Source organism: Scyliorhinus canicula, chromosome 27 (genome assembly GCF_902713615.1).
Source record: "Scyliorhinus canicula chromosome 27, sScyCan1.1, whole genome shotgun sequence".
NCBI classification, from domain to species: domain Eukaryota; kingdom Metazoa; phylum Chordata; class Chondrichthyes; order Carcharhiniformes; family Scyliorhinidae; genus Scyliorhinus; species Scyliorhinus canicula.
In genome coordinates, this window is record NC_052172.1 from 16,648,455 (window position 1) to 16,673,504 (window position 25,050).

The 25,050-nt window shown below is 50.0% G+C and overlaps 2 protein-coding genes across 2 annotated transcripts in view; one reads left to right on the forward strand and one right to left on the reverse strand.

Moving 5' to 3' along the window:
- polr2i (RNA polymerase II subunit I) overlaps nt 1–4,729 on the reverse strand; it is a 22,729-nt gene extending 18,000 nt beyond the window's left edge. The window contains 1 exon segment of the mRNA XM_038785792.1: nt 4,700–4,729. Within this exon segment, the coding sequence (XP_038641720.1) occupies nt 4,700–4,729 (30 nt within the window).
- A 5,200-nt stretch (nt 4,730–9,929) lies between these two features.
- Nucleotides 9,930–21,641, forward strand: LOC119958018 (sphingolipid delta(4)-desaturase/C4-monooxygenase DES2-like). The gene is made up of 3 exons (XM_038786279.1): nt 9,930–10,106; nt 16,553–17,295; nt 21,186–21,641. Exons 1-3 carry the CDS (start codon nt 10,025–10,027, stop codon nt 21,327–21,329), a joined length of 969 nt encoding a protein of 322 aa, XP_038642207.1. The 5' UTR covers nt 9,930–10,024; the 3' UTR covers nt 21,330–21,641.
- Nucleotides 21,642–25,050: the final 3,409 nt, after the last annotated feature.

The following is a 25,050-nucleotide window of genomic DNA, read 5'->3' on the forward strand; positions in this document are numbered from 1 at the left end:
CAGTGAAGGGGGTGTGGGGTATATCAGTGTCAGTGAAGGGGGTGTGGGGTATATCAGTGTTACAGTGAGGGGGTGTGGGGTATATCAGTGTGTTACGGTGAGGGGGTGTCAGGTATATCACAGTGTTACAGTGAGGGGTGTGGGGTATATCAGTGTTACAGTGAGGGGGTGTGGGGTATATCAGTGTGTTACGGTGAGGGGCTGTGGGGTATATCACAGTGTTACAGTGAGGGGCTGTGGGGTATATCAGTGTTACAGTGAGGGGTGTGGGGTATATCAGTGTGTTACGGTGAGGGGCTGTGGGGTATATCAGTGTTACAGTGAGGGGGTGTGGGGTATATCAGTGTTACAGTGAGGGGGTGTGGGGTATATCAGTGTGTTACGGTGAGGGGCTGTGGGGTATATCAGTGTTACAGTGAGGGGGTGTGGGGTATATCAGTGTGTTACGGTGAGGGGCTGTGGGGTATATCAGTGTGTTACAGTGAGGGGCTGTGGGGTATATCAGTGTTACAGTGAGGGGGTGTGGGGTATATCAGTGTTACAGTGAGGGGTGTGGGGTATATCAGTGTTACAGTGAGGGGTGTGGGGTATATCAGTGTTACAGTGAGGGGTGTGGGGTATATCAGTGTTACAGTGAGGGGGTGTGGGGTATATCAGAGTGTTACAGTGAGGGGTGTGGGGTATATCAGTGTGTTACAGTGAGGGGCTGTGGGGTATATCAGTGTTACAGTGAGGGGTGTGGGGTATATCAGTGTTACAGTGAGGGGGTGTGGGGTATATCAGAGTGTTACAGTGAGGGCTGTGGGGTATATCAGTGTTACAGTGAGGGGTGTGGGGTATATCAGTGTTACAGTGAGGGGTGTGGGGTATATCAGAGTGTTACAGTGAGGGGTGTGGGGTATATCAGAGTTACAGTGAGGGCTGTGGGGTATATCAGAGTGTTACAGTGAGGGGGTGTGGGGTATATCTGTGTTACAGTGAGGGGTGTGGGGTACATCAGAGAGTTACAGTGAGGGGTGTGGGGTATATCAGTGTTACAGTGAGGGGTGTGGGGTATATCAGAGTGTTACAGTGAGGGGTGTGGGGTATATCACAGCGTTACAGTGAGGGGTGTGGGGTATATCAGAGTGTTACAGTGAGGGGTGTGGGGTATATCAGTGTTATAGTGAGGGGTGTGGGGTATATTAGAGTGTTACAGTGAGGAGTGTGGGATATATCAGTGTTACAGTGAGGGGTGTGGGGTATATCAGAGTGTTACAGTGAGGGGTGTGGGGTATATCAGTGTTACAGTGAGGGGGTGTGGGGTATATCAGTGTTACAGTGAGGGGGTGTGGGGTATATCAGTGTTACAGTGAGGGGGTATGGGGTATATCAGTGTTACAGTGAGGGTGTGTGGGGTATATCAGGGTTACAGTGAGGGGTGTGGGGTATATCAGAGTGTTACAGTGAGGGTGTGGGGTATATCAGAGTGTTACAGTGTGGGGTGTGGGGTATATCAGAGTGTTACAGTGAGGTGGTGTGGGGTATATCAGAGTGTTACAGTGAGGGGTGTGGGGTACAGCAGTGTTACAGTGAGGGGTGTGGGGTATATCAGAGTATTACAATAAGGTGGTGTGGGGTAGATCAGAATGTTATAGTGAGGGGTGTGAGATATATCAGAGTTACAGTGAGGGGTGTGGGGAGATCAGAGTGTTACAGTGAGGGGTCTGGGGTATATCAGAGTGTTACAGTGAGGGGTGTGGGGTATATCAGTGTTACAGTGAGGGGGTGTGGGGTGCATCAGTGTGTTACAGTGAGGGGGTGTGGGGTATATCAGAGTGTTACAGTGAGGTGGTGTGGGGTATATCAGAGTGTTACAGTGAGGGGTGTGGGGTACAGCAGTGTTACAGTGAGGGGTGTGGGGTATATCAGAGTATTACAATAAGGTGGTGTGGGGTAGATCAGAATGTTATAGTGAGGGGTGTGAGATATATCAGAGTTACAGTGAGGGGTGTGGGGAGATCAGAGTGTTACAGTGAGGGGTCTGGGGTATATCAGAGTGTTACAGTGAGGGGTGTGGGGTATATCAGTGTTACAGTGAGGGGGTGTGGGGTGCATCAGTGTGTTACAGTGAGGGGGTGTGGGGTATATCAGAGCGTTACAGTGAGGGGGTGTGGAGTATATCAGAGTGTTACAGTGAGGATGTGTGTGGTATATCAGAGTGTTACAGTGAGGGGTGTGGGTTATATCAGAATTACAGTGAGGGGTGTGGGGGAGATCAGAGTGTTACAGTGAGGGGTGTGGGGTATATCAGAGTGTTACAGTGAGGGGTGTGGGGTATATCAGTGTTACAGTGAGGGGTGTGGGGTGCATCAGTGTATTACAGTGAGGGAGTGTGGGGTATATCAGAGTGTTACAGTGAGGGGGGTGGGGTATATCAGAGTGTTACAGTGAGGGGGTGTGGGGTATATCAATGTGTTACAGTGAGGGGTGTGGGGTATATCAGTGTTACAGTGAGGGGTGTGGGGTATATCAGAGTGTTACAGTGAGGGGTGTGGGGTATATCAGTGTTACTGTGAGGGGTGTGGAATATATCAGAGTGCTACAGTGAGGGGGTGTGGGGTATATCAGAGTGTTACAGTGAGGGTGTGTGAGGTATATCAGTGTTACAGTGAGGGGTGTGGGGTATATCAGAGTGTTACAATGAGGGGTGTGGGGTATATCAGTGTTACAGTGAGGGGTGTGGGGTATATCAGTGTTACAGTGAGGGTGTGTGGGGTATATCAGAGTGTTACAGTGAGGGGTGTGGGGTATATCAGAGTGCTACAGTGAGGGTGTGTGTGGTATATCAGAGTGTTACAGTGAGGGGTGTGGGTTATATCAGTATATCACTCTGAGGGGGTTGGGGGGTGAGGGGGTTGGAGGGGGGGTGAGGGGGTTGGAGGGGGGTGAGGGGGTTGGTGGGGGTTGGGGGGGTTGGAGGGGGGTGGGGAGGTTGGAGGGGGGGAGGGGGTTGGAGGGGGGTAAGGGAGTTGGAGGGTGAGGGGTTTGGAGGGGGTTGGGGGGGCGGAGGGGTTTGGAGGGGGGTGAGGGGGTTGGAGGGGGGGTTGGAGGGGAGGTTGGAGGAGGGGTTTGGAGGAGGGGGTTGGAGGAGGGGGGTTGGAGGGGGTTGGAGGGGGTGGTTGGAGGGGGGGTTGGAGGAGGGGGTTGGCGGAGGGGGTTGGGGGGGGTAACCCCACTGTAACACTGATATACCCCACTCCCCTCACTGGAACACTCTGATATACCCCACAGCCCTCACTGTAACACTGATATACCCCACACCCCTCACTGTAACGCTGTAACACTGATATACCCCACACCCCTCACTGTAACACTGATATACACAGGCCTGGGGGGATTGTTGGTCGGGGGTCCACGATGAGGTCGCGGGGTCCGCAGAAACGACGTGAGGCTGCGGAAGGAGACGTCCATAGTGGTAGCAGCCTCCACAGTAGTATCTAAGTCCTGGGCCCCCTTTTCTAGCAGTCTTTGGCGCACATAGTTAGATCTAAGGCCCGCTACGAAAACGTCCCGCACAGCAAGCTCCCTATGTTCAGCCGCAGTAACGGCTTGATAATTACAGTCATTGGAAAGATTGTTCAGTTCCCGTACAAACTCGTCTAGCGTTTCTGTAGGCCGCTGACGGTGAGTCGTAAACACGTGGCTTGCATAAACCTCGTTAATGGGCCTAACGTACATTTTGTTCAATATCGCCAGCGCAGCGGTGTAAGAACCGACCGGATTTAGCTGTGTGGAGATTCTGTGGCTTACCCTCGCGTGCAGTAGGCTGAGTTTTTGTTCCTCCGTTGTTCCGGCGGTGCTGGCTTCTACCAGGTAGGCCTTAAAACATCTCAGCCAGTGGGAAAAAATTTCCTTAGCCTCTGCGTCCTGCGGGTCGAGTTCTAGGCGTCCGGGCTTGAGGGCTGCTTCCATGATTTACTTCGACTGTTTCGTAAGTATATTAAATTGTTGGAACCAACAATTCTACGGACACGTGCTTGTAGGATTAGAATAGCGGTTTTAATATACTTACAACAGAGCCAGCCTGTTAGCCGTTGAACTTTCGGTGAACTGGCTGGCTGACCCTGTGGCACGGATCTTTATACAGCAGCTCCAGGGGGAGGAGTCCTGGGCGGAGCCAAGGGAGGAGCCCAGTACAAACTCTCGAGTACTCCCAGGGCTACTCCCCCTGGTGGTCAGGTAGTGCAACTGCACTTACAATATTGATACATATATATACAGATTATAATACCGTGTGAATCTCATTCACCACAGTGGCCTCCTGCGTAGCCCCGATTTGATTCATTCCTCCATTGGCGTGCGTGCAGTCAGCTGCGTCTTTTCATTTAATTTGATAAATTCCCCTCGAAAGTTAAGTTTCTCACTGTTAATTCGATTCATTGGCTCATTTGGTGATGTTATTGTTACAACCTGCACTCGATCAGCTGGGATGCAGGGTTCGTTTGGCAGAAATCTGTGACGCTGTTCCCCGTGACGATCTAAGGAGGGGTCGGTCTTTTGTTTTGTTGTGGGTTTCGAATCCGTGTGACACTGCCAGCCCCGTCTTCAGCTGCCTGGGCCCAGGGGTCTGGAATTCCCTCACTAAACCTCTCCATCTCTCTTCCCGCCTTTCCTCATTTAAGATCTGCCCCTGCTTTCGTGCCTTTGATCATCTGACCTCATGACTCCTCAAGTGACTTGGTGTCATATTTAGTTTGATCGCAGGCTTCGACAAAGCCTTGGGATGCTTTGTTACGTTCAAGCTGCTTTACGAAGGGGTGGCACGGCGGTGCAGGGATTAACGCTGCTGCCTCACGGGTTCCATCCCGGCCCCGGGTCACTGCCCGTGTGGAGTTTGCACATTCTCCCCTCGTCTACATGGGTCTCACCCCCACAAACCCAAAGATCTGCAGGGTAGGTGGATTGGCCAGGCTGAATTGCCCCTTAATTGAGAAAAAAAATTAAAAGCTGCTTTATTAAGGTGTTGGGGAACAGGCCAAACCTTAGCTAGTTGTCAAGACATAAGGGAATTCGTAAGAGGTGTCTTTACACAGAGAATGGTGAGATTGATGGGCTTGCTACTTGAGGAAGTAATTTGGCAAAATAGCAACAATGCTAAAGAGGTGGCTCGATAAACACGTGAGAAAGATTAGAACATCAAAAGTCAGGTGCTTGGCCGAGCATAAACGGTGGAACAGAGTAACCCGAGGATCAGGTTCTGAGCTGCATTTGCGATGCAAAGGTGCTGATTCAGCGCAATCACTTCCTTCATTCTTTCCGGGGCCTTGCCTGTTAGGAAACCCCAGGCAAAACCCGGGTCGAGAAATACAGGAAGGAATGCGGGGCGTCCACGGAAAATATTTCTGTTTACTGGATATGTTGATGTGGGGGGGAGGATGGGCCTCACGGTAGCATGGTGGTTAGCATCAATGCTTCACAGCTCCAGGGTCCCAGGTTCGATTCCCGGCTGGGTCACTGTCTGTGTGGAGTCTGCACGTCCTCCCTGTGTGTGCGTGGGTTTCCTCCGGGTGCTCCGGTTTCCTCCCACAGTCCAAAGATGTGCGGGTTAGGTGGGTTGGCCATGCTAAATTGCCCGTAGTGTAAGGTTAATGGGGGGGATTGTTGGGTTATACGGGTTACGTGGGTTTAAGTAGGGTGATCATTGCTCGGCACAACATCGAGGGCCGAAGGGCCTGTTCTGTGCTGTACTGTTCTAAGTCTAAGAATGATGCCTGTTCAACCGGATGGGGCAGTCCAAAAAGTGCTGAGGGAGGGGAAGTGGGGGTTAGGGGAGGGAATGGTGGTGGTGTTATGGGTCCAGAACAGAACCCCAATTTTGGTTAATATCCTGGATCCGACCCCGACTATTTGCATTTGGGATAACTGTGAGGAAATGTGTTCCAATCTCGGACCAGACCGCCAGAGTGGCTCAAATATTGGACAGAAACGCCAATATTCTATTTTAATTTCATTCTGTAAGACTGCGAGGAGAGGATACTTCACTTCAGGAGTAATTTCATCAAGAAATAGGGATATAGTTTATTAAAAACCAACTTTATTACGAACACAGCATTAAAATATCTTTTTCTTTTCTTTTTTTAAAATAAATTTAGTGTACCCAATTTTTTTCCAATTAAGGGGCAATTTAGCGTGGCCAATCCACCTACCCTGCACATCTTTGGGTTGTGGGGGTTGATGTGTTGGATAAGCTGGGTCTACGTGGACTGCGTTTGGTGCAGTATAGAGAGAGACAGGCTTCCAACACTTGAAGAGATGCAACACGATTTTATTGAACAACTAACTATAATACATGCTTAACTGTGGGTTGACACGATGCTGACTTGACTGGAGACCTGAGGCTAACCTGACCAGACTATCTGACTACCACATGGTGTTTGTTCTAGTTGCTGCTCACGGGCTCTGACTGTCTCAGAGGCTGGATCCCAAGAGAGCGGGAAAACTGGTGCCCTCTGGCTTTATAGTGGCCGTGTCCTGTCTGGTGATTGGCTGCTGTGTTCTGTGTGCTCACTGGTCATCCTGTGTGTCAATCACTGCCTGTCTGCACTCCATTATATACCTGGATGTATATTATGACAGGGGTGAGACCCACGCACACACGGGGAGAATGTACAAAGTCTTCACGAACAGTGACCCGGAGCCGGGATTGAAGCCGGATCTTCGGCGCCGTGAGGCAGAAGTGCCACCATGCTGCCCCCTTAAAATATCTTTAATATCACACCAGAAAAGAGCTTGCAATTATTACCTTTAAACAATGCTAATCAATACAGTGAATGCAATACCCTTAACTGCTATCTTTATTCCCACTTAAACAACAAGAAAATAAACCATCTCAGTTTTATCTTTTGAGTTAAAATAAACCTTTTATCGTCGTGTCTCCTGGGTTCCTACACTTATGATGAGAATCGAGTACAAGATTCCAGACAATCTTCCTTGGAACTCTGGTAAGGAACAAAGTGCAAGGATAACCTGGAAATGTCTCTATTCGGAAAACCCGAGCCATACAATGCGGGCATAGTGGACTGGCCCCAGTATGTCGAAAGAACACGCTATTTTTACATGCTAATGGCATAGAGGTGGCGACCGAAACAAAATAATCCTTCTGACTAATTGTGGAGCCCTAGCGTACGGCATCATTACGAGTTTGACGATCCTGGCAGCTTGGACTCAAAAACCTTGAACAAATTGGTAAAATTAATGGCAGAACACTATGACCCAAGGGGAGAATTCCAATAATCCCGGGCTGGGACGTTTGTGTTGTATGTGTGGGAGCAGCATTATCATTAGCCGCCTCCTCCCTGTCTCCTGGATTGACACAAATACAAACTATAAAATGTGATCATTTATTACATTAATCACGGGGAAGATCATGCAATGTGATCTCGAAGAAAACGGCCAATTGTTAGTGGCCATCGCCACCACCGCTTTAGCACGGTAGCGCAGTGGGTAGCACTCTTCCTTCACAGCTCCATGGTTCCAGGTTCGATTCCCGGCTTGGGTGACTGTCTGTGTGGAGTCTGCACGTTCTCCCCGTGTCTGCGTGGGTTTCCTGCAGATGCTCCAGTTTCCTCTCACAGTCCAAAGATGTGCTTGTTGGGTGGACTGGCCATGCTAAATTGCCCTTTGTGTCCAAATAGGTTGGGTTGGGTGGGGTTGCCGGGTTATAGGGTGGGGGTGTGGGCTAAGGTGCTCTTTCCAAGAGCCGGTGCAGACTCGATGGGCCGAATAGCCTTCTTCTGCACTGTAAATTCTGTGTTGGTGTCTATATGTCTATCTGCTTTTGGCTGGGAGATGGTTAAACAGGACCCTGCGCCTTGCATTCCTTTCCTCTATATCATCTCCCGAAACGACACATGACACATCAGTGCAGTTCGGAGGGAAACGTTGGTTTGGTGCAAGTTGACATTAGCAAGAATAATCAGCCAGGAATGTGGGTTGGATTGGGTTGAAACAAAGTACTCATTTATTAGGCAACACTTCATTTGTTTTCAAGAGCAATCAGCAATTTTCTTGAATCACTCCCAGTAAAGTATATTGTATACATGTTTGAAAGGGAACGAGAAATGGCCAGTTAGTTGCTCCAACTTCTTCCTCCGAAACATGAGTATTTTTTAGAAAATTCTAACGTGGGGATGTGGGTGTCACTGGCAAAACCACAGCATTTATTGTCCATCCATTTTTTCTTTTAAGTTTTTTTTTATTGAGGGGCAATTTAGCGTGGCCAATCCACCTACCCTGCACATCTTTGGGTTGTGGGGGTGAGACTTGTGTGGGAGAATGTGCAAACTCCACATGGACAGTGACCCAGAGCCGGGATTCGAACCCGGGTCCTCAGCGCCATGAGGCAATAGTTCCCTGGCTCCCTGACGCAGGCTGCAAGTTTGACATCTCATCTATTGATAATAATAAGAATCTTTATTATTGTCACAAGTAGGCTTTCAGTGACCTATGGACCTGTACACCCAGATCCCTCTGCCTGTCAATTCTCTAAAGGGTTCTGTCATTTACTGTATATTGCCCACCTCTATTGGACCTTCCAAAATGAATTACCCCTCATTTGTCCAGATTAAACTTCATCTGCCACCTCTCCGCCCAAGTCACCAACCGATCTATCTATATACTGCTGTAGGTGTTGGAAGCAGAGGCGCGTACATTCTTGGTCACCAAGAGTGAAAGGTTCTCGGGGGGGGGGGGGGGGTGGTGTGCAGATTTGAGATTACTATCAGATCAGCCGTGATCTGCCCTGTTGCCTCACGGCACCGAGGTCCCAGGTTCGATCCCGGCTCTGGGTCACTGTCCGTGTGGAGTTTGCACATTCTCCCCGTGTCTGTGTGGGTTTCACCCCCACAACCCAAAGATGTGCAGGGTAGGTGGATTGAACACGCTAAATTGCCCCTTTAATTGGAAAAAAATGAATTGGGTACACTAAATTTATTTTTAAAAAGTAAGCCGTGATCTTATCAAATAATAGGACAGGCTTGAGGGGCTGAATGGCCTCCTCCAGTTCATCTTTGATGTGGAACGTCTGTTCTCTATAAACATCTCCCTTGATACACTGAATTTAATCCTCTAGCCTGGGACATAGAAGCCCCTTTCCCAAAACACCCGCAGAGCGAAGAGACTGATTAAAATGCGTGTCTCGCTCCCTTCAGCTCCCAACAAGAACAGGGGGTGCCAATTCTGGTAGGATGCCTTTTAGAAATGAGAAAATAGGGGTAGGAATTGGCCATTCGGCCCTTCGAGCCTTCTCTATCCTTCAACAGAATAACGGGTGGTTCCCCATCTCAATGCCGGATAGAAACACAGAAAATGGGATGCATTCCTGGAATATTCTCACAATGACTCCCCTCTAACCGCCCCCGTGTCTTTTCCCCATCGGCAAGGGCAGCCCAGTGGGTAGCACTGTTGCTTCACAGCTCCAGGTTCGATTCCGGCCTCGGATGACTGTGTGGAGTTTGCACCTTCTCCCCGTGTCTGCGTGGGTTTCCTCCGATTGACCCGGTTTCCTCCCACAGTCCAAAGATGTGCGGGTTAGGTGGATTGGCCACGTTAAATTGCCACTTGATGTCCAGGGGTGTGTGGGTTACGGGTTACGGAGATGGGGCGGGGAAGTGGACCTGGATATAGGGCTCTTTCGGAGGGTTGGTACTGATTCGATGGGCCGAATGGCCTCCTGCTGCACTGTAGGGATTCTATGATTCTATGAAATAAAAGTGTTGACTTTCTCTCTCTGGAGTTGAATTATTAATGCTGGGGGTGGGTGGAGGAGGAATAGGGCAGCCCTGGACGAGTTGGCAACCGCTGCACAGCTGAGTTGCAAGCCGCTTTAACAAGTTGCAGGTACGAGGGAGGAGCTCAGGAATGACTCTAAATGGATCGTAAAGTGGGAAGGCAGAGGTTGAGGGGGCGTTACTCACAGGTGGAGGAGGAAATCGGCAATGCAATAAGTTTCACAGCGTTCAGGACCCTGAAGTAGCAGCAGAAGATGGGTAACCAGGCTCCAAGCGGTGATTTTGAATGGGTCTACACAGAACAGCCCCACACCGACAGGAGGAAGCAAATCCTAGGTAAAGAAAGTGATTTGCAAAAAAAAGTTCTCCAAACTTAAATTGTCCATTCCTGCTCAACTTGTTAAAACTTTTCCATGCATAATTCCAGAAAGGAGGCTGATTGTGTTTATCGCAGTAAAGCATTTATCAAAGGGGGAGGGAACAAAAATGTTTCTACTTTATCCCATTGCGCGATATGTGCCCTGAAAGTTTGCAAGTGTTTGAAGTAACAAAACTAAATTTGGGATCATTTGCAGCCATGAATGAAGACTGTGTTTTGAGTTCTCCCAGGACAAATTTACTAAGTTCTCACTCGGGTGTATGTATTTTATTGTGTGTGTGTGTGTGGGGGTGGGGGGGAGGTTTAAATCGAAATGCTGGTGGCAGAAGTGTTTAAGGGTGAACCCCTATGTCACTGTCTGTGTGGAGTTTGCATTCTCCCTGTGTTTGCGTGGGTCTCGCCCCCACAACCCAAATATGTGCAGGATGGGTGGATTGGCCATGCTAAGTTGCCCCTTAATTGGAAAAAATGAATTGGGTACTCTAAATTTAAAAAAAAATTGAACCCTGCCCCTTGGGCCGACAGATAAAGTGCCTTTAATGGGTTTGGCTGTTTGCTTCTGAGCTACCTGACCAGTGTGAGATTTGTTAGAGGAATTTGCAAATTACCTGGATGAGGTGAGGCTGAATGTTTAATTTAAGGGTGGGGTAGGGGGGTATTTCAGCTGAACTATTGGATCAGGTCAGTTGCATGTTTCAGAAATGTGTTGATACTGGGTGTAAAAAGTTGTCTTTTTTTGAAAGGGAAAAGCTCTTTAACTTTTTCCCCATGAAACTTTTTTTTTTTCCCCATGCAGATATTGAGACCTCAGGATTGTGTGTCCTGTGGAACTTCCTTTTGAGATCCCATTGCAAAGCAAGATCACACAGCAATGAGAATCAGTATCTCTGTTTAAAAAAAATTTTTTTTTTTTTTTTGTACATGGTTGATTGCCTGGTGAAGGCCGATCTCTCTTGCAAAAATGCTGTGGGATCTTTTCAAGGGGGTGGCACAGTGGTTAGCACTGCTGACTCACAGCGCTAGGGTCCCAGGTTCGATTCCCCGCTTGGGTCACTGTTTGTGCGGAGTTTGCATGTTCTCCCCGTGTCTGCGTGGGTTTCCTCCCACAGTCCAAAGACGTGCAGGCGAGAGGGATTGGCCAATGCACACTATGGGGATTGGGGGGGGGGGGGGGGGGGGGGGAAGCAGGCTTTGATAGAGTGCTGTTTTTGGAGGGTCGGTGAAGACTATGGGCCAAACAGCCTCCTACACTCTAGATAGTAGAGGAAATTTACTGAGTGCCTGTTCTAGAAACATAGAACATAAGAGCAGGAGGAGGCCATTTGGCCCTTCGAGCGTGCTCCATCATTCAATATGATCATGGCTGATCATCCAATTTGGCCTCATCCTGCCTTCACCCTAAGTGCGGTATCTAACTGCTTGTTGAAAACATGCAATGATTTGGCCTCAACTACTTCCTGTGGTAATGCATTTCACAGGCCGACCACTCTCTGGGTGAAGAAATTTCTCCTCATCCCTGTCCTAAATGGTCCACCCCATATCCTCATACTGTGACCCCTGGTTCTGGACACCCCCACCGTCGGGAACATCCTTCCTGCATCTACCCCTGTCCAGTCCTGTTAGATTTTATAGGTTTCAATGAGACCCCCCCCCCCCCCCCCCACATTCTTTTGAACTCCAGCGAATATAATCCTAACCTAGTCAATCTCTCCTCCAATGTCCTTTCCAGCAATCAGCCTGGTAAACCTTCGCTGCACTCTCTCCATAACAAGAACATCCTTCCTCTGATGGGGACACCAAACTGCCCACAATACTCTAGGAGTGGCCTCACCAAGGCCCTGTATAATTGCAGCAAGACACCCCAGCTCCTGTACTCCAATCCTCTCGCTATGAAGGCCAACGTACCATTTGCCTTCTTTACCGCCTGCTGCACCTGCATGCTTACCTTCAGCGACTGGTGTACAAGGACACCCAGGTCTCGTTGCACATTCCCCTCTCCTAATTTATGGCCATTCAGATTATAGTCTGCCTTCTCATTTTGGCTACCATTAACCTCTTTCTCCCACGTTCTACTCTTCAAACTTGGAGATTCATTCACTCCTTGGATAAAAACAGCAAAATGGGGAAAATAGGAGAGCTGCATCCGGCATTGCTGATGAGACATGAAGACATAGAACAGGGGCTGGTTTAGCTCACTCAGCTAAATCGCTGGCTTATAAAGCAGACCAAGCAGGCCAGCAGCACGGTTCGATTCCCGTACCAGCCTCCCCGGACAGGCGCCAGAATGTGGTGACTAGGGGCTTTTCACAGTAACTTCATTGAAGCCTACTCGTGACAATAAGCGATTTTCATTTCATTTCCAGCCATCCTGCTCCTACGCTGGGAGCTCCAGCCATCCTACGCTGGGAGCTCCAGCCGCCCGAGTGGGATTTGCATGTTCTGCCTCCTCTGTACCATATTTTTTGTGGCTTGTAATTCTGCTCGTTAGTCAGCACATTTGTAAATGCTTTCTCACTGCAACCATGTCAACAGTCGTCATCCTGGTATTTGGTTACAGCTCTGTGGATAACACGATGATAAACTCTGGGTGGTTCCCAGTATGATTTTATTTATTTAATGCTTTGTTAAACCGGGTTGGGTGCTGATAGTTAAAGTTGACAAGAATCCTGGCTCTGAAAAGTTGCCCAACAAGAAGACCGATTTGCTAGTCAAATATCCCAAGGTGCCTTAGGGAGTGTTATCAGACAAGATTTGACACTGTGTCACACAATATTATGGGGGGGGGGGGGGAGAGGGGCGGTTGGGGGGGTACAGTGGTTAGCACTGCTGCCTCACAGAGCCAGGGACCCGGGTTCGATTCCAGCCTCGGGTGTCTGTGCGGAGTTTGCACGTTCTCCCCGTGTGTGCGTGCGTTTCCTCCCGGGTGCTCCGGTTTCCTCCCCCAGTCCAAAGACGTGCAGGTTAGGTGGGGGTTACGGGCACCGGGTTGGGAAGTGGGGCCCAGTGCTCTTTCAGAGGGTCGGCGCAGACTCGCTGGGCCGAATGGCCTCTTTCTGACTGACCCTCGGGATTCTATGATTTCTGGGTCACCAAAATCACAGTCCAAGCGAAGGACATCTTGAAGCAGGGGAGAGGGAATTTCAGAGTTTGGATCACCAATGGTCGGGTAATGAATATCTGGGGATATTTATTAATGCGTTTTAGTCTAGAAATGTCTCTTTCCTCACAAATATTCAGTGACTCGGCCTCCATAGCCTCCTGTGGTGGAGAATTCCATAGGTTCACCACCCTCTGGAGTGAAGAGGTTTCTCCACATCCCAGTCCTAAACCCACCCCTCCTGTATCCCGAGATCCCGCCATCCCAGGGATCAGCCTGGTGAACCTTTGCTGAACTCCCTCTGTGGTGCGGAAAGTATATCCTTTCTTGGGTACGGAGACCAAAACTGCCCACAATACTCCAGGTGTGGTCTTGCCAAGGGCCCTGTACAGCTGCAGTCACATCCCTGCTACTGTCTTCTTGTAATCAAGGTCAACGTGCCATTGGCCTTCCTAACCGCACACTGGTTTTCAGTAGATTGAAGGGATGTGTCATGAAACCAAGGTGATCATGTCTGTGTTGTGTGTGTGTGTGTGTGTCTCTCTCTCTGGTGTTCCTGCACTGGTACTGGAAGGGTTAAATTGCACCTTCCCACTCGGTTAAAGGCTTCTGCCCTGGAAGTGACTCATGCCCTGCTTTTGTTGCCAAACCTGTCCAGCAAGATTGTGTGAACAGAGGGCTGGCTCCACTCCTGATGTTGCACTAACCAGGAATATGGTCAATCGTGCGTGTGGGTGCCTCCTCCTGATATGCTGGCATCTCAAAGATATTGAAACCGCGTCATTTTGGTGGCCTGTTGCCCTCCCTTCTGATCATTGGTTTGAGGTGAAATTCTCGCCCTTGTTTTCAATTCTCATCCCCACCCCATTGGCCTCTTAACCATCCCCCATCTGTCATCCTCTTCCAGCCCCTACAACCTGCAACGCCCCCCCCCCCCCCCCCCCCCCACGCACCAATCTGGCCTCCTACCTAGGAATAGGGGCAGGTGTGCTGCATGGTCAAGGGGTGCCGTATTTTGGTTGAAATATTAAACTGAGGCCCCACCCCACACTTAACTGGTGTAAAAGACCCCATGGGACAAGAGCAGGAGTGTCTCTTCTCTTTCTCTCCCACCCCCCCCCCCAAACACGTGTTCGACCCAGCTAATACTTATCCCTCAACTAATGTGCTGTACCTCCTCCTGACAAGATGGCCGCCGACAGTGCTCTGCGCATGGCGGCTGTGCCTTAAACCGGCTGGGGCCCAAAGCTCCAGTGTCCTAAAATGTAAGGTTAAGGGGGGGGGTTGTTGGGTTACAGGTATAGGGTGGATACGTGGGTTTGAGTAGGGTGATCATGGCTCGGCACAACATTGAGGGCCGAAGGGCCTGTTCTGTGCTGTACTGTTCTATGTTCTAATTCATAGAATTTATAGAATTTACAGTGCAGAAGGAGGCCATTTGGCCCATCGAGTCTGCACCAGCTCTTGGAAAGAGCACCCTACCCAAGCCCATACCTCCACCCTATCCCCATAACCCAGTAACCCCACCCAACACTAAGGGCAATTTGGACCCTAAGGGCAATTTATCATGGATAATCCACCTAACCCGCACCATCTTTGGACTGTGGGTGGAAACCGGAGCACCCGGAGGAAACCCATACTGGTGGCCTGGCATCAAATATTTGTCTAATAAGCACCTGAGGTGCATCTGTCACAGTTTACCCTCTGTTTAGTTTCTCTGCAGTTTGGCCCCTCGCACCAGGTTAAGGGGGAGGGTTGTTGGGTTACGGGTATAGGGTGGATACGTGGGTTTGAGTAGGGTGATCATGGCTCGGCACAACATTGAGGGCCGAAGGGCCTGTTCTGTGCTGTACTGTTCTATGTTCTATGTTCTATTTTGTCCTCTGTTGACTGCCATTAACACTCTTTCCCCTTGGTATCTGTGGCCATTAGCATCCCCGTTTCCCTGGGTTTCTGTGGCTATGACTCATCTTTCATTCTCACTCCACAGTATAAATATTCCCCACTTTCTCTGTCTGTTAGCTTTGACAAAGGGTCATCTGGACTCGAAACGTTAGCTCTCTCCTCTCCCTACAGATGCTGCCAGACCTGCTGAGATTTTCCAGCATTTTCACTACATTTATTGTTATTGAATGGAACCTTTTTGCCTCATAGAACATAGAACAGTACAGCAGAGAACAGGCTCTTCAGCCCTCTGTTGTGCCGAGCAATGATCACCCTACTCAAACCCACGTATCCACCCTATACCCGTAACCCAACAACTCCCCCTTAACCTTACTTTTTTAGGACACTAAGGGCAGTTTATCATGGCCAATCCACCTAACCCGCACATCTTTGGACTGTGGGAGGAAACCGGAGCACCCGGAGGATACCCACGCAGACACTGGGAGGACGTGCAGACTCCACACAGACAGTGACCCAGCCGGGAATCGAACCTGGAGCTGTGAAGCATTTATGCTAACCACCATGCTACCGTGCTGCCCACAAAATTCCACAGAATATGGCACAGGAGCCAGCCATTCGGCCCATCCAGTCAACGTGTGCGTCGATGCTTCATTAGAGATTCCTGCTATAGAACCACAGAATGAATCCTAGAATCCCTACAGTGCAGGAGGCGGCCATTCAGCCCATTGAGGCTGTACTGACCCTCGGAAAGAGCACCCTCCCCAGGCCCACTCCCTCGCCCTAACCCTGTAATCCCACATAACCGGCACACCTTTGGACTGTGGGAGGAAACCCACACAGACACGGGGAGAACGTGCAAACTCCGCACAGACAGTCGCCTGAGGCTGGAACCGAACCTGGATCCCTGGTGTTGAGGCAGCAGTGCTAACCACCGTGCCACCCCTTTCCTTAACTTAATGGCGACCATGCCAACTATCAGCGATTGTTGTAAAAACCCATCTGGTTCACTAATCATAGAATTTACAGGGCTGAAGGAGGCCATTCGGCCCATCGAGTCTGCACCGGCCCTTGGGAAGAGAACCCTACTCCAGCCCATGCCTCCACCCTATCCCTGTAACCCAGTAACTTCACTTAACCTTTTTGGACACTTGTCCCCTTTTAGGGAAGGAAATCTGCCGTCCTTACCCGGTCTGGCCTACATGTGACTCCAGACCCATGGCAATGTGGTTCGACTCTTAACTGCCCCCTACTGAAATGGCCGAGCGAGGCGCTCGGTTCAAGGGGCAATTAGGGATGGGTAACAAATGCTGGCCTTGACATCCCATGGAAGAATGAATAGAAAGAAATGTAAGCTTTTACGCTCGACTTGACAATAATTGTTTCTCTTCTCTCCCCTTACAGCAAAGTATCCAGAGATTAAGTCTCTCATGACCCCAGATCCTCATTTAAAATGGATTGTAAGCATGATGGTTCTCTTCCAGTTCCTCTCTTGTTACTTGGTGAAGGACCTGTCCTGGACGTGGCTGGTCTTCTGGGCCTACGCGCTGGGTGGCTGCGTCAATCACTCCCTGACTCTCGCCATCCACGACATCTCTCACAACGTGGCGTTCGGCAACAAGAATGCCAAGTGGAACCGCTGGTTTGCTGTATTTGCCAACCTGCCCATCGGGGTGCCCTACTCCGCCTCCTTCAAGAAGTACCACATAGACCACCACCGGTACCTGGGGGGCGACGGCCTGGATGTCGACGTGCCCACCGAGTTCGAGGGCCGCTTCTTCTGCACGCCCGTCCGCAAGACCGTCTGGCTCTTCCTGCAGCCGCTCTTCTATGTTCTGCGGCCGCTGTACGTGAACCCCAAGCCCATCACGCAAATGGAGTTGGTCAATGCTGTGATCCAGTTGGGATACGACCTCTTGATTTACTACGCCTGGGGCCTGAAGCCAGTGTTCTACATGTTGGCCGGCTCCATGTTGGGTATGGGCCTTCACCCATTCTCCGGACACTTCATTGCGGAACACTACATGTTCCTGAAGGGCTATGAAACCTACTCTTATTACGGGCCTCTTAACTGGTTAACCTTCAACGTGGGATATCACATGGAACATCACGACTTTCCCAGCATCCCGGGCAGCAAGCTACCTCAGGTAAGCGGGACTTTTCCAAGTATGTTTTCCCATAGAATCCCCACCACCGTGCAGAAGAGGTCATTTGGCTCGTTGGGTCCGCACCAGCCCTCGGAGCACCCTAGCTAGGTCCACTGTCCCCTCCCCGCCCTCTCCTTGTAATCCCACCTAACCTAAGGAGCAATTTAGCACGGCCAATCCACCTGCCCCGCACATCCTTGGAGTGCGAGAGGAAACCCACGCAGACACGGGAGAACGTGCAGACGCCACCCAAGGGTGGAATTATCCTTGCCACTGTCTGCCTGTGTCCTCGCAGTTGGCATTGGGTTTTTTTTTTTCTTTTTGAGGGTGTAACTGAGAAACAACCACAAGTGAAAATCAGTCATTAGAATGAGTAATATATGTGAATAAAGCAGGGTAATAGAAGTGATTAGTACTCCATCTCTGCAGTGGAGAAGGAGGCCACTCGGTCCATGAGTTTGCACTGACCCTCTGAGAGAGCACACCTGTCCCCATATCCCATCCAACCATTGGACATTAAGGGCAATTTAACATAGCCAATCCACCTTTTCCTAGATTTATAAATATAACCTTTTGTTGAAAGGAGTAAATAGGGGTCTTGCGAGTAGCCATAGCAGGAGAAGCTGTGCCTGTGATGTGCTCCTCCTGTGCGATGTTGGAACTCGAGTTGTCCCTGGTGATCACGTGCGCAGATAGTGTCCAACTGTAGCTACTGGCAACTGCATTTCGGAGCTGGACTGAGGGTGGATTCGCTGTGGTGCATCCGTGATGCTGAGCAAGTCGTGGACAGCACGTTCACGCTTAAAGTGAGGATTGAACAGGCAGAAAGGGCATGGGTGACCACGAGGCAGAGTAGAGGAAGGCGGGTAGGAGGACACATTGGTACCAACAACAGCGGCAGAAAAATTGATAAAATGAAAATGAAAATCGGTTATTGTCACGAGTAGGTTTCAATGAAGTTACTGTAAAAAGCCCCTAGTCGCCACATTCCGGTCCCTGTTCGGGGAGGCTGGTACAGGAATTGAACCGTGCTGCTGGCCTGCCTTGGTCTGCTTTCAAAGCCTCTGGTGCCATGTGCCAGTATAGAAATGGGTTAGTCTGGATGAACGTGGCTGGTGAGATGGCATAGGAGGGAGGCCTTTAAATTTATGGGACCTTTTTGGGGATGGTGGGGCCTGCCTGTACGAGGCAGGTTCAATAGGAGAGATGCCACAATTGGAACAGACAGCAAGTGAGTCAGGAAGGCATAGAATTTAGACCAATTAAGTCACAAGGGAATTTGACAAGATTGCACGGTATTTAATTTATGGAGCCGGACGATGTAGGCAGGTAGGGTTCTGAATGAATACTTTCAGTGTTCACTAGTGAGGGGGACGGTGTGGGTATAGAAAGAAATTGGGGAGAAGGACTGTGATAAAATTAAAAGAGATTAACACCGACCGAGAGGAGGGTCTGAGTGGACCACAGGAGAGGTGCCAGGGGACTGGAGGATAACCAATGTGGTACCATTCTTCAAGTAGGGAGGAAAGGCTAAAATGGGGAAACTACAGGCCGGTCAATCTAACCTCAGTAATGGGGGTACGGATACTACTATCGGAAGCAATTTTGAGACCGAATTAATTTGGAGAGGCAGGGATTAACCCGGAACAGTCAACATGGTTCTGTTAAGGGGAGGTCATGTCTGGCCAACTTGATTGAATTTTTTTTTTTTTAAAGAGGTGACCAGGTGTTTGAATGACGGACGTGCATTTGACGTAGTCGACTTGGATTTCAGCAAGGCTTTTGTTAAGGTTCCACATGGGAGACTGTTAGCGAAGGTAGGAGGCCATGGAATCCAAGGAAATTTGGCAGACTGGATCCAGGATTGGAATCCAAGGAAATGTGGCAGACTGGATCCAGGATTGGCTGAGTGGCAGGAAGCAGAGGGTGATGGTCAAGGTGTTTTTCTGACTGGAACCATGTCCAGTGGGGTCCGTGCTGGGGCCTTTGCTGTTTGTGGTTTAGATAAATGATTTAAACTTTGTATGAGGGTTGATTAGTAAGCTCATGGATAATATGAAGATTGGGAGGGTGGTAAATAGTGAGCAGGGATCATCTTCGATTTACAGGGCTGGTCAGATGGGCTGATCAGCGGCAAATGTAATTCAATCCGGATAAGTGTGAGGTGATACACTTGGGCAGAACAAGGGAATACACAATAAATGGCAGGACCCTGGGAAGCACTGAGGATCAGAGGGATCTTGGTGTGCATGTAGACCCACCGGTCCCTTGAAGTAACAGAGCAGGCAGGTACAGGGGTGCAGATGGTATACTTCTCTTTATTAGCTGATGCATAGAGTTTCAGAGCAGGGAGGTTTTGCTGGAACTGTATAAAACATTGGTTAGGACACAGCCAGAGTATTGTGTGGCCGTTCTGGACTCTACATTATAGGAGGGATGTGATAGCACTGGGAAAGGGTGCAGAGGAGATTTACCAGGATGTTGCCTGGGTTGGAGAGTGTTAGTTATGGAGAGAGATTGAATACACTGGGGTTGTTTTCCTTGGAGCAGAGGAGACGGGGAGGGGGGGGGGGGGGAAGAAAGAAAGAGACATGATTAAGATGTGTAAAATTGAGGGGCAGGGGTAGAGTGGGCAGGGAAGAAATTCCCATTGGTGGAGGGATCAATGACCAGAGATTTAAGGTGAGGGGCAGGAGGTTTAGAGGGGATGAGGGAAAAACCTTTTCACCCAGAGGGTGGTGGGAGTCTGGAACTCGCTGCCTGAAAGGGTGGTGGAGGCAGAGACCCTCAGAACATTTAAGAGGCATTTAGATCTGCGCCTGTGGGGCAGCACGGTAGCACAGTGGTTAGCACTGCTGCCTCACAGCGCCGAGGTCTCTGGGTTCGATCCCAGCTCTGGGTCACTGTCCGTATGGAGTTTGCACATTTTCCCCGTGTCTGTGTGGGTCTCGCCCCCACAACCCAAAGATGTGCAGGGTAGGTGGATTGGCCACGCTAAATTGCCCCTTCATTGGAAAAAAATAATAGGACACTCTTTAAAATAAAAAAAAAGTGCACCTGCGATGCCGAAGTTGACAAGGCAATGGGCCAAATACTGGGAAATGGGATTAGGACACTTGGGGTTGTATTTGACCAGTGCAGATGTGATGGGCCGAAGGGCCTTTTCTGGGCTGCCGACCCCTTATGATGTGGGGGGGGGGGGGGGGGTAGATTTCCTGCTCGTAAAAAGAATTGAGAACGAAAGGGGGCACAGATTGTGATTTGCAAATGTGAGCAAAAACGTTTTCGCCCAGCGAGTGGTGGTTGGGTGTCTGGAATGTGTGGCCTGGAAGGGTGAGGGAGGCTGGTTCGGTCGAAGCTTTCCAGAGGGCATTGGATAATTACTTTGTGGGGGGGGGGGATAAGGCAGGGGAATGGCAGTAAGTCTCTCTGCTTGTTCGGAGAGCTGGAGCAGAGACGATGGGCCGAATGGCCTCCTCCTGTAACAATGATTAAATTTGAGATTGTGCTGAATTAGTGCATTTTGGTCAGGGTGACACCCAAGGATGGTCCAACAGGCCTTTGTTCTCCCTGCTGCCCCCCCGCCCCCCCCGGAAGGGGGAGGGTGGCATCAACGCTATTGACTTTGGTGAGGATTGTCTGGTATTGACCAGTCTGCCAAAACCAGAATCGCCCAGGAAGAAGGGTAACTATGGGCAGAGCAAAGTGGGATTCTGCTGTGAATTGGCAAAACGCCCGGGTGAGGTGGGTAGAGTCTGCCAGGCTGAGAATCTGCTGGTGAGGGGGTTGAATCGGACGATGTATATGTGTACCACGTCCAACGAGTGGAAATAACTGTTTGTCCTCTTTGTAACGCGTGCTCTCTCTCTCCCTTTTTTTATGCTTTTTAGGTTAAGAAGATGGCACCAGAGTTTTACGACAATTTGCCTCAGCACAGCTCCTGGGTTCGGGTCCTCTGGGACTTTGTGTTCTGCGATTCCATCGGGCCGTTTTCGCGGGTCAAGCGAGTTTGTAAACTGGTGAAGGAGCAATGAGCGCAGGAGTCTAACCTTTTTTCGCCATTCACTCCCACGCTCTTTCCCCTGTAAGAAAATAGCTTCGGTAAATTATTTGATTACTTTGCATGAACTGACGGCCGATGCCAGGCTCCATGGTCATTGGTTGATTTCCTTCAAGAGATGATTTGTATTTCCGTTCTCTTGTGGGTGATGACGCCTGCATTTTAATCCAGCGGAATGGTGGGCGTGGAATATTTTGACCATTTGAACACAATCTAGACTCTCAAACTGGACAATGTATTTTTAAGGTGTACAACATTGATGGGGATGGGTCTGTCACTGGTTGGGGGGGGGGGAAGTGAGGACAGGACTGATCTGTTCCTGACGGGGGGTTGATGGGGTAGGTTGACACTAACATTGGGTAATTGAGCTCCGAGACCTCCATCTTGCATCGACCTGTGTCCAGTCGTTGGACCCGCAGCTTCTCCTCCAGGCAAAGGAACGGTCGAGACACTTCGGAGTAGCCCCTCAGGATTTGCTCACTTAAATCGTGACTCCGCGGAGAATATGGCCCCTCCTGAAGGGACAGGTGGTTCAGATGAGCAGTTCAAAGGTTACGAGGCCACTCCAGAATGCTTACGAACATCAGAATTGTGTAAATTCCTGGTGTTGACAGTGACCACCCCCCCGTGACTGGATCCCTTCAACTGTGGACAATGGGAGTCAGAGACACGAGTGACTTGTGATGTGGAAGACTGAATACACAAACCAATCAATTAAGCAAAAGGGCCAATCGTGGGGCAAATCACGTACATGCCCTGTATCTGTGCCCTCTTTGGTGTCAGCTTTGGGGGGGGGGGGGGCTGTTCCTGCACTGTCAGAAGGACAGAGTTTGGCAGGGTGAAGGAAGTGATCACAATTTTACCTTAAAATTCCCCCCCCCCCTACTCCTAATTACGTTCCAGTCTATCCTTTGTTTAACAAGTGGGTGGATTGTTAGTGCAGCTTTGTGGCAGATCGGGAATGGATTCTAACCCTCGCCACTGAAGTTTTGAATGTCATGGGGGGGTGGGGGAAGGAATAAACAATGAAGTGAGTAATTTCACAACTCTTATTCTGTGGTAATGTTTGTAATAAAATGATAATGGAACTCTTAAATGACTTTGTCAGATTAATGAATTGACTGTTTGGTGGGCGTGAACTTCAGCGTTCCTCCAATTCTTGCCTTGTGTGTCCAGAGACTTTAATCACTTAGACTCCCCTCTGCCTTCTTACGTCGCTGGACTAGTAAACCAGAGACCCAGAGTAATGCTGCAGGGACCCAGGTTCAAATCCCGCCACTGCAGATGGTGAAATTTGAATTCGGTGAAAACCTGGAATTGAAAAAAGTCTAATGATGACCATGAAACGATTGTCGTAAACACCCATCTGGTTCACTAATGTTCCCCTTTTAGGGAAGGAAATCTGCCGTCCTTACCCGGTCTGGCCTACATGTGACTCCAAAGGGGCAGCAGGGTAGCATGGTGGTTAGCATAAATGCTTCACAGCTCCAGGGTCCCAGGTTCGATTCCCGGCTGGGTCACTGTCTGTGTGGAGTCTGCACGTCCTCCCCCTGTGTGCGTGGGTTTCCTCCGGGTGCTCCGGTTTCCTCCCACAGTCCAAAGATGTGCGGGTTAGGTGGATTGGCCATGATAAATTGCCCGTAGTGTCCTAATAAAAGTAAGGTTAAGGGGGGGGGGGGGGGTTGTTGGGTTACGGGTATAGGGTGGATACGTGGGTTTGAGTAGGGTGATCATGGCTCGGCTCAACATTGAGGGCCGAAGGGCCTGTTCTGTGCTGTACTGGTCTATGTTGAGGGCAATTATGGATGGGCAATAAATGCTGGCACAGCCTGTGATGCCCATAAATGCATTTTAAAAAAACTTCCCAGGCGGCACAGTGGTTAGCACTGCAGCCTCACAGGCCGAGGTCCCAGGTTCAATCCCGGCCCCGGGTCACTGTCCGTGTGGAGTTTGCACATTCTCCCCGTGTTTGTGTGGGTTTCGCCCCCACAACCCAAAGACGTGCAGGTTAGGTGGATTGAACATGCTAAATTGCCCCTTAATTGGAAAAAATGAATTGGGTACTCTAAATTTATAGTTTAAAAAACTTCCTTTATTTAAAAAAAAACAAAAAAAAAACACCTGACCAAGCTTTCAATCATCTTGGTCCACAGGACTGAAGCCAATAGGCAAGTTGCTGCTGCCCTCTGCTGTTTATGTATCAAGGGCAGCCATTTTTGGGTTGGGAACTCTTCGGGAGGGGATGAAGGGGTAAGTCCAGCATCTCTCTGCAAAACTCTTCTTTGCCATTCAATAATATCATGGCTGATCTGATCAACTCTGTTCCTAACATTCTTGCTGATTAAAACTCTCAACTCTGGTTGCAGTACGTTTAATGAGGGCGTCCCTCATAGGAGTTCTAGACCTCTACCCTGCATCAATACTGTCAGGATCCCATGTTTCAGTAAGATCGTCTCAATTTTAATTTCAACCTTCGTTTGGCCCAACCTTTCCTCCATAAGTTCTCTGAACTAATTCTTGACAATCCTGTGTGTGTCATCAGTCACATCCCAAACTGTTTGACATAACTGAAGCCCATTTGTGTTGGCAGCCATTTTGTATACACCCCCCCCCACCAACTCTTTAAAAAAAATTTAGTGACCAATTAATTTTTCCCAATTTAGCGTGGCCAATCCACCTACCCTGCACATCTTTGGGTTGTGGGGGCGAAACCCACGCAGACATGGGGAGAATGTGCAAACTCCACATACTGACCCAGAGCTGGGATCGAACCTGGGACCTCGGTGCTGTGAGGCAGCAGTGCTAACCACTGTGCTCCCCAGTGGTTCAATAAATAACACTGGTTTTTCTGATGACATCCACCTTAACTAAAGTTCGTTCATTGCAATGGTTTGTACCGCAGGGTGAAATCATTCAGCCCATCATCTCTCTTCCCCAACAATCGTCACGTGGCTTTTTTCGTCATCAACAGCGTTGTTTCTTGGGAGCCTCTCTTCCATCTTGGTGGTCAGCTCTGTGCCCAGCTTCGTCTTGGCGAGGCTCGGACGCCGCTCTCTGGCATTGGCTGCAGGGGAGGGCGTGGCTCGGACGCCGCTCTCTGGCATTGGCTGCAGGGGAGGGCGTGGCTCGGACGCCGCTCTCTGGCATTGGCTGCAGGGGAGGGCGTGGCTCGGACGCCGCTCTCTGGCATTGGCTGCAGGGGAGGGCGTGGCTCGGACGCCGCTCTCTGGCATTGGCTGCAGGGGAGGGCGTGGCTCGGACGCCGCTCGCTGGCATTGGCTGCAGGGGAGGGCAGTGGGGGCGAGAAGGTGCGCGATTCGCCAGCCCCCGCTTTCCTCGGAGCCTCTTCTCGCCCAGTTGAGTTCACCGTTTCCCTTCTCCTCTTCCAATGCCCCTCCAGAAAGTTAGCCTCCTGAGGAAACTGCCTTCAGCTGCTGCCTCCCAGTGTCAATGTCCGGCATCTTCATAGCCCCCTGCTAAAAGTGTCCTATTAGTGGAGGCATAGGCATCTAGCGGGTCGCGACTGTGACCAGTTCACCGTACAGAAGGTCTTTAGTTGCAGGGAGGCACGGTGGCGTAGTGGTTAGCACTGCTGCTTCAGTGCCGAGGTCCCAGGTTCGATCCTGGCCCCAGGTCGCTGCCTGTGTGGCGCTTGCTGATTCTCCCAGTGTCTGCGTGGGTTTCACTCCCATCGT